This window comes from Clinocottus analis, unplaced genomic scaffold (genome assembly GCF_023055335.1).
Source record: "Clinocottus analis isolate CAN_PGR_092001 unplaced genomic scaffold, fCliAna1.0.p SCAF_2, whole genome shotgun sequence".
Lineage (NCBI taxonomy): Eukaryota > Metazoa > Chordata > Actinopteri > Perciformes > Cottidae > Clinocottus > Clinocottus analis.
The window spans coordinates 18,749,319-18,766,558 of NW_027175931.1; the positions used below are offsets into that span (position 1 = coordinate 18,749,319).

Sequence of the window (17,240 nt, forward strand, 5' to 3'; positions counted from 1 at the left end):
TATGTATGAGATATACAGTAGACTCAGTTGCAAGTTTATAAGTTGCACCCAGCTGAAACTAGTGCAATAGTCCTGCAATAAACTTCACCTTCATGAACGTCATGTTGTTCAGGTGTGTTGAAACTTGATGCTTATTTTGGAGGCTGTAGTTGTGGTGCTGTTAAATTATTCTGAAAGCTATCAGAGATATTCAGACTACTCTACTTGCATTGGTGTAAATGGTTATAGCAGGGTTGCTGTCTTGTATTCATTTTAACTCGGCGTACCTAATAAACCGGCAACAGAATATATAACATCAGTATAATTGATTTTTTTATGACCACTTTTGCATTGAACTTGGTCCTGAAACACGATGCTAGTGTAAGCATTAAGCGTAGTTCTGCGATATTCTGAAATCTCTGCATTTTTTTCAAAAGGTTTCTGAAAAGAAAAAACTTTCTTTAGTCCAGAAGCATCTTTAAACGCACATCTAACTACTGTCATTCCAGCCAATAAGCCCAACACTACAAGACTCTCATTCAGCACCTGCCCCGCACCTCACCCATCTCTTTAATCGCCTCTCTGCTTCCTTTGGAATTGAAAAATATGACAGATTGATAGTACATCTATGCACGGAGTGATATAACAGGGCTTTTTTTTCATTCACCCCTTTTACTTTATTAGACTTTTTATAATGGACTAGAATGTAGCTGATATCAGAAAGTAAAGTGTTAATAGAAATGGAAAATACAACAATTAGACCACATTTTAACTGGTTCTTTTTATTTTTCCACGCTGGCTTGGACAGATTTTGCTTCGTAGGGAACCATTAACAATATAAAGCACTTCCAGACATTGGATGTGATAATGGGCTTTACAAAATAACTTCACTTGAAATGATTAATCATCATCTCCTTGCCTCCTCTGCAAATGAGTTGCCTGTTCTACTAAATGAATACCAACGGTTGTTATTTCAATTAAAACAAAACCCTTATCCTTAAATTAACATAACAGTGAATTAGCTAGCAGTTCATATGAAAATAATATCAGAGGTTTTTTTGGATGCCTCCTTCTCTTTGAACATCAAACCCTGCTACAAAATGAAACAATTTGGCTCATTTACAGATAACAACTGAAGAACTGCAAGTCATGCTGTCAATAATGAAGCAGAGAAACAACAGTGATCTTCCTACATTCCTTTTATTTCTACCTGACACTGCTGCTCTGATGGGATGGATCACACTTTACACCCACTTATATATATCTGGAATATATATATATATATATATATATATATATATATATATATATATATATATATATATATATATATATATATATATATGGCTGGGCAAAGTAGAAAAAAATTAACGGATTAATCGCATGATTTTTCTGTGATTAATCGCGATTAATTGCATTATGCACCAAATTCGATAATGAAGTAAAAACGAGTGTATTCCAGCTTTTATTTTGAAGTAATGTTATCATATTATATAATATGTGTGTGTGTATTACATACACACACACACACACACACACACACACACACACACACACACACACACACACACACTCATATCCTGGTCTGGAAGTTTTGGTATACTCAACAGAGTTTTGGAAACAAAATCTTCCCGTTTTAAGTCCCGGCATGCCCCATTCAGACAATCTTTTGGCATAAAATACAGAATTTTTCCATTTTTGAATCAAACGACACAGTTTTTTTTGACTGAAACTCCTTCCTATTAGGCCAAGACTTCGTTTCATTGTCAGATTATTTATGTCCTAATCTTTCAAAAACCCTGTTTTAGCGACCGCTCCAGGAGGCATTTTTGGGGAATCTGGTTCATATCATAGTTACGATCAAAATATCTTTTAAAGTGATTTTTTTTTTTCAAATATAAAAAAAAAAACCAAGACTTTGCTGAACAAATACAAACAATAAACACAAGTATTGGAATTAATTTGGGCTTCCTATGACAACTAAAACACAGGGAAAAAGAGGTCTCGAGCCAAAATTGGTTTCCCATTTTTTCGGGTCTTAATTCAGACGTGTACTGCACACATGTTGAGGTGTTGAATTTTTCCAGTATGAAATAACAACGATTAACTCAATGAATGAGAATAAATAGTATACAAGAGACAGGTAAGCTTTAATACTTTTGATTTAGAGCTTTTTTTGGTTCAGGATTGTCAGCCAGGGTTAAAATCGGAGGTGATTAATTGATCACTCCCCCCACAGAGAAATAATCAATAACTGATTAGTTACTTTAGTGTTTTAAGTCATTGGTTCCAGCTTCTCAAAAGTAAATACTGTATTTGCAGGTTTTGTTACTTTGCTTTGACGATCAGGCTAATTATTTAACTACACACACAAACACACACACACACACACACACACACACACACACACACACACACACACACACACACATACACATACACACACCCACACACACACACACACCCACCCACACAAGATAAATTGATGTTTAGATGTCTGACATTTAGTCCTAAAGGAACCCAATCAATTAAAATGAGTTAACTCTGGCTCTGGAAAATACTTTTTTCTTGCCAGTTGTACCTAGCTGTGGTCACTCTGGCGAATACGTTTTAAGGCATTTTGGACCCTTTTAGTCACACTTCTCAGTCTCACCACAGGGCCCCCATGGGAGATTCTGCAAGGAACAAGTGAAGCTTTGTTCTAATTAAGCACAGAAGTGTTTCAGGCCGTATTTCTGTCCGTGTCAAATAACAGAACTCTGTCTTTTTATCCGATCTTTGATTAAATGCACGCTTTCACTGAGGGACACGCTGTATTTATTCTGTTAGACAGACGGGATGATTTTTGGTTTTAGGCATCCTAAATGTAATTCCTCTCAAACCACATTGGCAGCACAGCAATGGTTCCTACCAACCGCTGAGTGTTAACTGAATAATTGCAGTGCTGGAAGACTGCAGGCAAAAGAGGAACAGGAAATACCAGGGTGTTTTTTGGCAATAGGGCTACTGGAGTCAAAACCGGGATAGTCAGTTTTTTCGATGTGCACGGTGGGCATTGCTCGCTATGAGGGTCCTGTACCCATTGCTTTTTCAAACATAGTCAAAAACGTTGATGTTTGTGCAAAGATATAAAAAAAGCTGTTGCAGTTTGGGCCAACTGCAGGAAATGAGACATTGTTTGATTTATTATTGTTTTAACTGCTGTTGTGTGTTTAAAGTTATGCATTCAATACTTGTACCAACTGTTATCTACAATTAAATAATAATCAAGCATTTAGCACTATGCCTCAGAGCAACCTCCAGTTGGTGTTAAATAAAACAATAGTAATACCATTCTGCTTCGGCCTGAGAACAAAAGATACACGGTGAGACACAAAGTGTGAACTCCATAATATCCCCGAGAATGAGCAAATATGAGATAAAAAGTACAGATTTTCCTTTATAAACATGTGCTTTATTTATTATGTTGGCAAGTTTTAAATGTTTGTGTTTTGTACTTGTTTTTTTCTGTTGTAGTTTCATTGGAAGTGCAGATCACTCCAAGCCACGGGGAGATTAGTCTTGGAGAGTCCAAATTCTTCATGTGTGAAGGTAAGTTTACAAAACTGTGATGACCGTGAACACAACATCTTATTGTCTTTCCTCTCAAACCTGCATCCAACTTGTCAATTTGCACATACAAGAGAAGTTGCCAAGACATGTCAACCCGACGGAGGTCTGTGTTTTGGGTTCATATTCTCATGAAAATATAAAAATGAGAATTTGTTCATGTATGAAATATATTTTTTCTGGAAAAAAAATAAATTGGTATTTATTGTTATAATTTGGACATTCATAACTGGATCTCAGACCAAGATAAGTACAAATAATAGCAAGTACTAATACAAGTACTGTACATTACTAACGTCTCATCCTCATTGATGTAAAAGCACATCGCTTTACAAAGCCATCGTTTAAAAACAAGTCGTGACTTCCTGATAATTTCGGCGTTAAGGATACAGACATCTATCCACAGGGCTTAAATGTCCTGCTCATCAATTGAATCGATGATTGACCTTTTGTCACACCGCACCCCCTCGTCACGCGTTGCCCTCGCCATCTGTTTAATGCAAAACAATGGCATGAAATATCTGAGTTTATTATTGGATTTTTGCTGGTACAGAGTTAAAAGACAGTAAACCAACGGCTTCAGTCTGTACAGGCTCATGAACAACCTTTAGTGCAACATTCAGCACGAAAAACATGCAGTTTGTGGGCACTGCGGACCTTTTCTGGTGTTGAATGTGTACGTTTGAGATAACTGTTTTTCTAACATGCCGCTCTACCACTATGCTCTCAGTTGTAGGCGTCGCCAGGCACATAGAGTGGTTCGGACCAAGCGGGGACAGGATAGAACCGAACAGACAAGACATAACAGTGACCCGCAACGATGAGTCATCCTCCACCCTCACGCTGTACAAAGCAGGGACAGAACACGCAGGGACATACAAGTGTGTCGCAACCAGCGGAGACCAGCAAGGGGAGTCAACCGTCAAAGTGAAAATCTTCCGTAAGTTGTTTTTTTTCTACCCCCTTTACTCACACACTCTCCAAATTATTAAAAAGCATGAACAGAGAAGTAGAAAAAAAACATGTTTATTGAACTGATAGTATTTTATTGACTGCTCAAGGGCAACACATTACTCTTTTTCTTTTCAAGTGAGGATGCATTTTTCATCAGTTCAATAAACGGTCGGAAGACCATTAGAGGGCTGCTTAATGATCCTGTCTGTTGTTCAGTTCTTGTGAGTAATGGCTTTTATTTTCCATGAACGCCAAGCATCAGCAAATGTCCATCAGATGAAATCCTTTTCCCTAACAGAACTTTTCTTGTCATTTCATTTCCTATTTAGGTTATTAGAAGTGGTCACCCATGTGCATATGGAAATCAATATACAGCAGAATAAGATTGCATTTTTTTTCTGTTTGTATTTGCATTTGTCGTGGCTCAGTAGATGTTAAAGAAATACTTCACCTTGTGTTACCTCGAAATCTTTATCCAAACTTTATTAAAGTGCAAACATCTCCCACAACTGGAGCAGCATAATCCAATCCATTTCAACTGTTTGTAGATGTTAAGCGCTTCATGGAAAATGGCGCGTCGTCCACACACAAACTCATACATTCCCATGAAGCGAGCTACCGCTGCTGTCGGAGTAGTTACACACGCGCACATACACATTCTGCCACCTGTATTAAAGGGAAGTATGAGGATGAGTTGCAGATCAAAGAACACCCTGCAGTCAAAGAAGATGACAGCGGCTGCAATTGCAACACTTTTTGCCCCCCTGCAGGCAATGAGTGTAAAAGCTGCAGTTTTATTTTTGTATAGCCACTTTTTTCACATTGCATGTGCGTGTTTAAGGTTTTACATTAAAGCTTTTCGCAAGAAATGAACTATGTGATATAAAGAAGAAACATATCATATTCTTGTAATTTATAGCTGGGAAGTAGAATATGATTCTGCAACTTTTGCATTTAATCCCATGCCCCCCGCAGAGCTCCTTGTTAAACAATTGGTGTATTTGTTCTCGAAATTACTGTAAATTAGAAGTGCTTTAGTTCTGGTGATTTAAAATGGGGAGTCGGCGACTTTTCTTAAGTGATAACGATCTTGCAAAGCAATGACTGAAAGAAAGTCCTCTTCAGTTGGATGTAAAATGGGTCAGGGTTTAATATTGTGTGCGTAGAAAAGATGGTGATTGGTGAAAATTGACAAGCATGCATTCAGTATTTTTTACAGGAAAAAAGCAGTTTTGTTGCGACTCATGAAGGTTTTTTTTTACTTTACTTGTTTTATTTTTATGTTATTTATGTTGTTTATAATTTATGTTCCAGAAAAAATCACCTTCACAAACGTGCCCTCACCCCAAGAGTTCACTGAAGGAGACAATGCCAACATCGTCTGTGACGTCATCAGTTCACCTCCACCCACTGTCTTCTGGAAATTTAAAGGAGCGAAAATACAAATGGAAAAAGATGGTAAGCGCTCCCTTAACAACATTGGGCTGGGTCATATTTCTTCTTTATTGGATTTGTTGTTAACAATATCAAGAATATGTCGAGTTAGAACAGATGACAGGATCTTGTTTGTGTTGTGTTTGATTTTGTTTACTGTGGTCTAGTGGTTCCTGGTTTCTTGTCACATTCTGTGCAACATTACGGGATTCTGTTCATTGACTCGCATGTTAAAAAAGGTCCAATAATAACTCTGGAGACGTTGATTCCATTTCCATAATTGTCATTGTATTTCTCTTGAATTGACCAAACAAAATCATGAGGCTCACTTGAGTTTCTAAAGTAAATTCTGACATGAGGTCAAAGACAGTACCGACATAAGAAAATTAAAAAGAAGATATTTGGTCCCGCCCCTTCCTCTTATACCAGCTGATCCTCATCGAATCAGTATAAAGAATTCACAAAAGGTCATTATTTCAAATATAAACATCAGATCCATTTCATATGGCAAAAGAACGTCTTTAGATTATACAGATAAATCATTTCCATAGTTTCCATAATGGTTTGTATAAAATCCCATTGAAATGAGTCATACCAGATAGAATCAAAATTATACATACATACATACATACATACATACATACATACATACATACATACATACATACATACATACATACATACATATTTACAGCAGACTAACATCTTTGTATTGCAGTAGAGTTAAGATTTAAGGATACACTCTTATGACAACAATAATCAAACCTAAAACTGAAAATGTGACTCATTTATGACACCTGTAATGGACTTCTACGGACTACTACAAACTAAAGACGACGACAACATACAAGTCCAGGCACAAGCATCGTGGATATGCAGATTTATTCCAGACATGAAGGTGTTCTTGCCCTGCTTTTTATGCCGGTCTCCTCCAGGGTTTATCCTGTGCTTTGAAAGGAACAAAAATAATTTGGTTTTGAATTTGATAACAGAACTGATTTTGTTATTCACCTCTGACACTGAGCAATATCATAATGTGTTTGTTATTATTGTTGGTAACGCTCACTGGAAGATAATAACACAAGCTCATGTGTGGGTTGTGATAGTATTTTGAAATACTACATGATTAAATTTGTTCGGTTCGCATTTCATCTCCAAATGTGAGAGCTCTTGTGGGCCGTATTTCTCATTTTCTGCGGCTGGTGAAAGGAGTGTTGCGCAAAAATAGGACTCTGACAATGTGGAAATGACATATCATTGCTGGTCTAGATGGAGTATTCCTGACAGACGGACAACATATTCGACTAATTAAACCTAAGGAAAAAGCATAAATTCAACATTACATTTGTAATACTAATGCAGAGATATTGCTATATTGATACATCAAAAGGAGTCTTTTGCAATGTGTTTTTTCGTTCTTTCATTACATCACTATGTGATGTAGCACAGCAGCAGCTGTTCATCAAATACCGCCTAATTTAAACGTTTCAAATATAAAACGGGGCTGACACTTGTGTTCTGCTTTCTTTTCAGTTCGCTTCAAAGTACTGAGCAACAATCACCTTCAAATCCGCGGCATAAAGAAGACGGATGAGGGCTCGTATACCTGCGAGGGTCGCCTCATGGCCCGCGGCGAGATTGATCTGCGGGTCATCAAGGTCGTTGTGAACGGTGAGCACACGTCGCGCTATTTCCTTTTCCTTTTTGTTCCCGTCTGCATGTTTTTGTGTGGCAGGTGTCCCATGACGCTCGGAATAAGCCGTATATCCTTAGAGGCAACTCGGCTCGGCATCAATGTGGAACCAGTTGCCCAGAGCAACTGTGTATCAAAGATGTTCCATGCTAATGAAGTCTGTTTCCTGCAACTTCTGAGCCAAGCAAATGAGTGTGCTGAAAATAAGTGCTCTGAATTTGTCAAAGCTTCTGTCTCTGTTTTCTTCCCCCCTCTCGTTGCTGTTTATCTGTGCGACTATCTGCCGATCTATCCGTCTGTTTCCCAATTCATCTTTTTTTATTATGTATCTATCTCCTGTGTGTCTCAGTGCTCCCGACCATCAGGGTATGGCAGTCAGAGGTGAACGCCACGGCAGATGTCGGGCAGCCGGCCATGTTAACTTGTGCCGTTGATGGCTTTCCTGAACCCATGGTGACCTGGACAAGGTAAAAAAAAAACTCTGCTAGCAACCGGAGAGACAAATGCTTTGTCGTAGCACTTGTCAGATGGCGGCACATTGCCCTAATTATTTAAACATTTACCTGTAAATTTGTAGAATTGACATGAACATAGAAATCATAGTCTATAAAAGACAAGACTTAATGTACTTAATGTACTTAATGTACGTGCCAGAAACTTCTATTAACTGGTATTCATTTCTTAACTGGTTATTTTTTTTTAAATAACTTTTTCCTCAAATATATCCGTTGTATGTTAGCACATTATTAAATAGCATTTAGCACATTTAGCAAACTTATGCTGAGTTACCTACTGAATGTATACAACACGTCTACACATGCTGCTTTTGCTTTTTAACCTACCCAACTTTACAGGAACAGTGTTGTACCTTAAATTCAGTGTCTTCTGTCTGGATCACCAGGTGATGTGGTGGTTCACTTTTACTCTGTTTTAATCTGTAGGCTTCAGCTTCTATCTTTATCTTTCAACCTGTTTTTGCTGCTGAACCATTTTGATGGCCTGGATTTGTCCTTCAAACTCACACTGCCTGCTTTTTTTTAAAATTGCGTTAATTATACATGATTATATGAATATTATATCATGATGCAATGTTTATTACAGAATACATAACCATAATACACACTATGCAGGAATCAAATTCAAACACTGTCAGTGTAATATTCATACAATAACAACACATATAAGGGATATACTGTACTTGCTGGTTTATTCATTACAATGGGATACTTATTCACGGGTTATCCAAGGTGCATGTAAAGAGTGAAACCTAAAGACCCGAGTGGTATCAACAGCCACAGTATTCTATTATTTGTGTATCTGAATACAGCCATTGATAGCATGCTGCTTTGTTCGTCTTGTTTCCGAGACAGCAGTTAGCTGTGCAGACAGCTTTGATTGGGGGCACAGCCCTGGCTTTTAGTGCTGTGTCGTCCTTGAACACATTTTCCGTAAATGTGCAGCTCGACAGCACCTGGCATTTGTCGAGAGCTGTATTGAAACCCTAAACAAGTTATTGCAGACACTTGCATTATCTCTTTTATATGGCTGCCAACAGTGAAAGACATTTGTTGTTGTTAAAGCACTTGCAGAAGTAAAACATTCACCCTATGTTCTGCTCGGACACTTCCAGCTTTCACCTCTTTTGTCATCACTGAACTTTCTTCATTTTTTGTCCTTCAATGATCTAGAAACTATTCCTTATTTTCTCAAGTTATTATTTGAAAAACAGTTGTATTATGTTGTTTAAAGCTTTTAAAAGGTGCAATTTAAACAATTTGAAATGGGAGCGGATTGATGGATATCATGGTTTTCACACAGGAATGACGTGGTTCTCGAGGCCGGAGAGAAATACAGCTTCAATGACGACGGCTCGGAAATTACATTAATGGATGTTGCCAAGCTGGACGAAGGAGAATACATCTGCATTGCCAAGAACAAGGCTGGGGAAAGTGAGAAGGAACTCAGTCTGAGAGTGTTTGGTAAGGCAGAACATTTTATATACATACATCCACGAGCTAAAGTGAGAATATAAAATGTTCCAAGTGTGTGGGAATGAAGTATACGACTATGTAGGTTGGGGGGCAGAACAATAGTATGGTTATGTGTCTATTTTCTAAGGGATACACAATGAGGTGTTGTTTCAGTGTGGGTTGTGGTTGTTTCATGTAAAAATGAAGCTTAAGGATCCAGAGAACTGGCCAAGTGGAATGAGCTCTGCCTTTCTTCTCGTGTGCCCACCAGGTTGTTGTTGTCTTTATTGTCTCATGTAAGGACCATAATTTCAATCAAAAACACAATATCAGTGCGTGTAGTCACATGCATTCACAATGAGATTGCTGGTTCAGTTTATTTTCCTGAACAACAGAGGTCACCGTTAGAGCGACAGGTAAATTGATTACCATACAATATACCTGCAATATTTACTCCGTTATCTGTTCTTGTACGTACAATGTTCTGAATATATATATTCTATATATTTTATATTAGGGCTGGGCAAATTAACACGTTAACGCGGTAAGATTAATCTGGCAGTCTTTTAACGGCGTTAACTATTTGATCATGCATCAACTGCATGTTTTTTTTTTTTTACATTGGGAGGGACTTATCGCTTTAAATCTCGGCGTAGTTCAGACCTGGCGTCTTACGGCTCTCCCAGTCCGGCGAGTCTAGTGAGGTCAATCAAACATGAAAAATAAATAAATAGGATACACGCTATGAATGAAATGCAACGACACTGCTTTTACTTTGAGCGCGCGCGATTCCGGGTTGACAATTTGAGTCTGACGTGAAAGCACGTATTGTAATGTAGCTTCTGTTCTCAGTAAGCAACGGGGCAGCAACGAGCAGCTTCGTCAAGAGCTTCGACAAAGTGCTCGCACACTAGCAGGCTCCGCGTCCAGATGGAAAGTTAATCGCGCATGCGCAAAGTGCCTGACCCCGCGGTCTGGTCCACTTTAAATCAGAATCACTTCTGGATCTGTACTCTTCTCTCAAAGAGGAGAACTTTCCTCACATCACAAGATGCTCAGTGCACTTGTTCAAGACAACACAGACTGGACTTTTCTCACCGAGGAAGAAAAACTGAACTGAAAACATGAAAAGCACTTATTGCTTTTGTAACTTGTTAACTTGCTGTTGATCTAGAGCTCTGTTATATTGTTCTGATAACATTACTTCAAAATAAAAGCTGGAATACACTAGTTTTTACTTCATTATCGGATTTGGCGCATAAGGCAATTAATCGCGATTAATCACAGAAAAATCATGCGATTAATCCGTTATTTTTTTTTCTACTTCGCCCAGCCATATATATATATATATATATATATATATATATATATATATATATATATATATATATATATATATATACATCCCCTGATCCTGATGGGAGTTCTTGTCAATACCAAGTCTGAGCATACATTTATATTATTATTATTATACGGTAATTTCTATGAATAGTGTTCAAGTCTGAGTGTTAAGTCTGAGGAGTGCAATTTCTACTCCTTTCACCTTCTTGCTTTTTAACTTTGTCTTTTAGCGTCGTCCTGCTGAATGTCCACGTCCATTACAAACCACAGCCTGCAATTTCCTGATATAAATTTCCCCAGCAATGTGATTCCCGTCTGAATGGGGCTTTTAGTAGTTTTGAATACTGTTTTACAAATAGATTTAAATTGTAGCTTTTTCAAATGAGTTTTTAATTTTGAATTGACAAAAGGACAACACTGCGGTTCCTTTGTTTATGTAATAATTATTGGTTGAGCTAAAAACATTTTAATACAAGCTTGACATTTTTTTAAATTATATAGCATTTACCAGTACTAGAATGAATAGACTTGCATTTAAAATGTACAAATGTATTGCTCAATTCATGCATTCATAATGGAGTGAAACATAAAATGTATGAAAGCACAGACTAGTGCTGAACATGCTCGGATTCACCAATTACACAACAGTTCTCTCAAATCTAAACATACAGGAAAATTGGCTCCTTTGAGAGAGGCTAAATACAATAATATTACATTAAGTAAGTTTGGACTCAAACATGGTGATCACAACTTTCCCTCTGCTGGGACTGGAAGACCTTAAACACAGTTTTGCTGCCATAGAAATCCCCCAGTATCACCAGTATCAAGCTACACATCCGCCTCCTTTTGAACACATCACACATCTACAGCTTGTTTTACTGATTGCATTTGTGCAGCTGAACCACCTGGCTCGTCTTGTTGTGCTCGTGCCTTCGTAACACCTTTATGTTTGTGTTCACAGTCAAACCCAAGATCACATACATCGTAAACCAGAGCACTTCAGAGATGGAGGAGCAGGTAACTTTGACTTGCGAGGCATTAGGAGATCCGACTCCCACCATCAGCTGGAGTTCCGGTGAGCACGTCTTCACTGAAGGAGAGCAGGTAAGATAATAACGGCGTTGCGGGTGACAGCAGAAGCTCAATATCTCAATCTTGGGTACTCAGTGCTGCTCCTTGAGGGCCGATGTCCTCCAAGCAATTTTCCACCTGAAGTCAATGAACCACAACTGGTGCAAAGTAGATATATCTGAGTCCCAGCTGCATACTTTACATACATTCTAACCTCTTAAGTTTTTAAGTAACCAGTACACACTGGGGAAATTAGACTGTGAAACCACTTAGTAGAGTTTAATAAGAGAGAACAAAGATGATGTGATGGGTGTATTGTCTCTGGAGATGGCACAGAAAGTAAATTATATAGAAATAAAAATGTATTTTAACTGGATTACTGATACTTTCATATTGGAAATTGGTGATATATTTCCATCCCTCTGCGCCGGCGATGACTGTGTGCATTACGTTATCCATCCGCACCATTCTTGTGAAGGTGATATCTCAGGAACACCTCAAAGGAATTTCTGCTGATTTTGTACAAACGCTCCCTTTGGACTCGAGGATTGGCGGGGTGGCAGTCAGCCGCAAGGCGGTAATTCAACTTATTTATGAATTGCCGTTTGACTACTGTCAATTAATCTCACGCACCAGTTCCTGCATGTACAAAAAGGAATTAACTTTCTTCCAGTATATTTTATTACATATTAGCATGTGAGGTGGAATTGAGACACTCTGCACGGTAACAACCATCAGGCAGGAACACAAACCTGCAGGACTCCGGTGTCCCAACGAGAGGAATTTAATACCTTTTTTTTTTTTTTTTTTACATAAAAAGGTATATTGATCATGCACAGGTGGGGGGACTTCTGCCGTTTCCTCAACAAGATTACGTACTGATGATTAGTTCCCCTACATGTGCAGCCTCTTCTCGATAGCCCAGAGGATCTCATGTAATTAGCTCAGCGACGCCCAGCCTGTAATGTGGAGTACACTATTGAGTTTTCCCAAATTGTCAAGAAAATCTGCATCAGAAACCCAATTATAACATTCCCCAAATAATTATTCAATTTGAGGCAATTATTTAACTTTATCTGCTTCCTATTGTACAGTATTTGCTGGAATGAGCACTTGAACGATCAAGTGTTTTTAAATATTTATTTTTAGCATTTTCAATCACCATTATCATCATTCTGCTCATGCTAGAGATTGAAAAGTTTAATTTAGTATGTTCTATTGACTATCAATATATATTGATATCCTCCTGCCATTTTTTTTTTTTTTTTTTTTTTAACCAACCATTACATCCTTGATAGGATGTCCTCTTGGTTATGTTTTCTGCAATATTCCATTTGCAAACCATCAAAAACAATGAATACCTGATTGGTATTCTCGCACATCTATTGCCCACATTGAAAATGCTTCTTCAATGCCTTGGTTTCTTGCTACAGTTGAGAGGTAATGAGGGGGGAAATGCTTCAGAGATATATTGTAGTTCATCGAGGAATTCTGGAGCCAGTCCATTACATGCACTACATTTTCTTCCTACAGGCACATCTAAACAGGATCTATCAGGTATGAAATCCACGTGGCACAGAAATGTACTGGAGTAGTTTTGCAAAGTATGCCTCCAGGTTTTGACGAAAACCCCCAGTGAAATCAAAGAACCTCTTTTTATTGAAAAAAATCTCCCAGCTGTTTCTTGAAAACCCCAAGGAATGATCTCATCAGAGTTCATGAAATTGATTTGACTGCTGCATGCTTCCCAAAATGTAGCCTGTAAAAAACGTGTCACACTGATCTTGTGATGGAACGTGTGTGGAGCTTATCTCACGAGATCAGATGGCAATTTGGTTAATAACGTAATAAAAGAGAGACGCCATTTCTGTGTCGCTGTTGCCTGATCATTTCAAACATTACCACAGCATGAGGTTGCCTGGATTCAAGCCCAGCTCAGTCTGTCTATCATTTTCATAGTACTGTAGTTTGTCTAACATTTGTGTCAGTATCACTTCAAAATTGAGGGTAAAAGTGCTCCGCCTAAAACCTTTTTGAGTATCAAAACACACCCTGTTGACCAAAATGAAAATGTGAGCATTTGAAACATACCACTCGTAGAAGTGGCCAGTAGAGAAGTGGATTCCTGCTGCACGAAGGCTTAATGGGCATTTTTCCCAAATTTTGAAAATCGGTTGCCACTGAAATCTATTGTAATTGACATGATTTCAAGCAGACTACGGGCACTGCACCAACTGTCAAGCCTACAGGGCTGAAGTGTTTGATATTCAAAAATAGGTTTCAAGTGAAGCATCACTTGGAGTACAAAACACGCTACCACCATATGACGCACGTCACGACAGTTTTTGTTTTTGTTCTCGCGAACCTACACACTCTCAGAGGCGAGGCACAAACGAATGCAGCGCCCGGTAACAGTTAACGCCTCTGTTCTATTATCAAGTAGAGAAGTCCCATGAGAAGCAGCGTTTTGCTGCAGCAGCAGCACACCTGCCAGCTGCTGAAACTCAACTTCCTTGTCTGCCGGTGACGGATAGTCTTCTTTTGTGATCTTGAAGCCGTCACAAACAGGCTCAAGTAACTCTCAAGGCTTTGCATCCCTCCATTGTTTCGTGAAAGCCTTCGCCTGGCAGGCTGTACCGTAGGTGTGAAGATGGACTCTGTGGATGCTGAGGAAATAAATAACACACACGGCTCTTTGTCCTTCACAAAGAGACGGGCAGCTACAACACACGCTTCCCACCCATGTTGACATGCAGCGCCACGCGTCTTGTGACGCACAGCTGTGCTGCGGTGGTCGCGTGTTTTGCACTTCAGTCTGCAATATGTTTCGTGATCTGTGGCATCTCTTTACAGCAAAACAAATGATTAGCAGCCTTACAGAATGACCGCTAATGAGTGTCTAGAAAGCATAGATGCAGATTCTTTACATTTCCCCTAAAAGTTCTGATTATCAACCAGGGAAATGATTTCCATAGTCGCTCTCTGATGAACGCATGAGGAAAATGGCTGCTAATTGTTTAATTGTCTTGTTCTGTTTGTTCATCTGACGTCCGTCTGTCATGCTATCTGTAATCATCGTAACAGCTGTATTTCATCTGGGATGGTGTGACAATTGAAACTACATTCGTTTGGGGTGGACATGCAAAACTGAACAACAACAAAAATGCAGCTGTTTTATTTTTGAGCAAACTTTAGAGGATATTAAGTGCAAAATATAATGATGAGAGATCTTTGTGTTGCTCAGATAACCAGTGCAAAGCTGGACTGTGCTAGTTCAGATGTGTGGTGCTGATGAATACACAGAATTCATTTGCATGTGTTTTCAGTTCCCCAGTCGGTCAGCCCGTCATTTCTTGTTTGAACAGTTTATCTGGGACATGGACTCTGTGTTAGGTTTCTCTCCCGTACAGTACTTTCCTTCATCACACACACTGTATCAGTAATGTTTTGTTCATCGTTAGACGACAGACGTTGTGAAACAAAAATAATATCATTATTCAAGTTATGTAAAAAATAGTTATTAAATACAGCTGTCACATTATACATTTAAAAGATTACCGCGATTATTTCTCTATAGTAATACACTGACATTTTGTTGTACAACCAATTTCATCATCTTTGCCTTACAATAAGATTAGCAGAGTATTTTACTTCATGCCACATTTTCAGGGTGTAATTAGAAGTTCACATATATTAAGAAGAATGCCAACTTAAAAAACAATTAAAAAAATCAAAAATCCTTTTTTTCATGGTTTTGGCCACCTTTCCAGCGAGAATATAGGCTTGATCAAGCCTTAAAAGACTTCTATTATTTAATTGTTAAAGATTAGTTGAAACCTGCGTTGTTTCCGTCCATGTTTACGTGGCCTTCTCCTCCTTCCCTGCATTTTTTGCAGTGTTTCCTCTGGACCATAATGCATGGCATCCAATCCACATGCACAAGGACAACACAATGTGGACCTTCACGTAAAACATTGTTCCATAATACTTCTATTGGTCTAAATCTCCACAGTGTACCCTTTAAAGCTAACGTTTACACCCTGGATAACACTTTTTAACCTGTCAATTTATTTATTTTGGAATTTCAGTAGAGCTTCATGTTCAAGTTAAAAATAATAGAGATTATTTAATAATGTTACCGTCACCTTTCATGTGAGAATTATACTTAAATGCAACAGGTGGAGGACACGCTCTCTGTCGCTCAGGGTATTGAATTACTCAGTAATGTTGGAGCAAAAAGATCAGATGAGAGAATCCTTAAGTATTCCAAGTCCTTACATTTGATATTCTGTGACAGATCAGCCATTCATTTTTTAATTTTTAATTCTGGTCCAGCTTTGTTTCCTTTTTTCCCATTGTTGTCACAGATTTTAAAGGTTAACACGGGGAGAAACAAATTCACGATGAATTACCTCCCACTCGAAACGATGTGCTATAACTGTGAGTAAAAGAAGTGCACAATGTGTGTGTGCAGAGAGGGAGATAATTGTGTCATACAATAAACAACTTGCGGAGCTATACATTAAAAACAGGAGTAAAAAAAGGATCTGTACACCCGTGGGTGCTTGTTTGCGTCGCCTTGTTTCAAATTTAAATTGGCACTCATCTGGGGATAGTTTTGTTTATACGGCTCTTCAAGTTAACGTTTATATTTTAAAACTTTAATCGTCCTTTGAATGCATTTTCTGCGAGTCACTCAAGATAAGTGTGTCTGTTTAATTACAGAAAATGTAAATTAAGTATTTATTCCTTCCTTGTACATTATCTACGTAATGAATGTTTAAACGGCTTATTTAAATACATATTAAACATTCTGCTCGATGCTCAAAGCTTTCAATCTGTAACTTTCTGAAAATATTTTTAACCCTAACTATTCAGAAGAAGGTTGTAGTGAAATAGGACCAAATGTTAAACTTAGAAGCACATTCAAAGTATTCTGTAGTTGATTGGTCAATATTTCTATTTTTTTGTATTAAAAAGGAAAAATTAATTTAAAAAAAAGTTTCTGGACACAAATCTGCTACTAAAGTCTGTTCTGTCTAACATCCAGATTGCCAATTAGTAAAGACTTGAGAAAAGAAGTGCACAAATATTGAAGTAATGAGTTGCTTGAAGAAAATGTGTAATTAATGTAGTGTGGCAGCGGTTTCGGCCTCTGGAACAGAGGACTGCTGTGAGTGTCGCGTGCC

At 38.2% G+C, this 17,240-nt stretch overlaps 1 protein-coding gene across 13 annotated transcripts in view; it reads left to right on the top strand.

Moving 5' to 3' along the window:
- Positions 1-17,240, top strand: part of ncam1b (neural cell adhesion molecule 1b) — a 63,978-nt gene that overhangs the window by 24,314 nt on the left and 22,424 nt on the right. For 7 of the 13 annotated variants that reach the window (XM_068584721.1, XM_068584725.1, XM_068584726.1 and 4 more), the window contains exons 2-8: positions 3,496-3,570; positions 4,319-4,528; positions 5,857-6,000; positions 7,510-7,647; positions 8,019-8,136; positions 9,488-9,648; positions 11,942-12,084. In XM_068584721.1, coding sequence (XP_068440822.1) covers positions 3,496-3,570; positions 4,319-4,528; positions 5,857-6,000; positions 7,510-7,647; positions 8,019-8,136; positions 9,488-9,648; positions 11,942-12,084 — 989 coding nt within the window. Of the gene's footprint in view, positions 1-3,495; positions 3,571-4,318; positions 4,529-5,856; positions 6,001-7,509; positions 7,648-8,018; positions 8,137-9,487; positions 9,649-11,941; positions 12,085-13,584; positions 13,609-17,240 lie in introns of all 13 variants that reach the window. The other 6 variants (XM_068584729.1, XM_068584720.1, XM_068584728.1 and 3 more) reach the window with 1 other exon arrangement.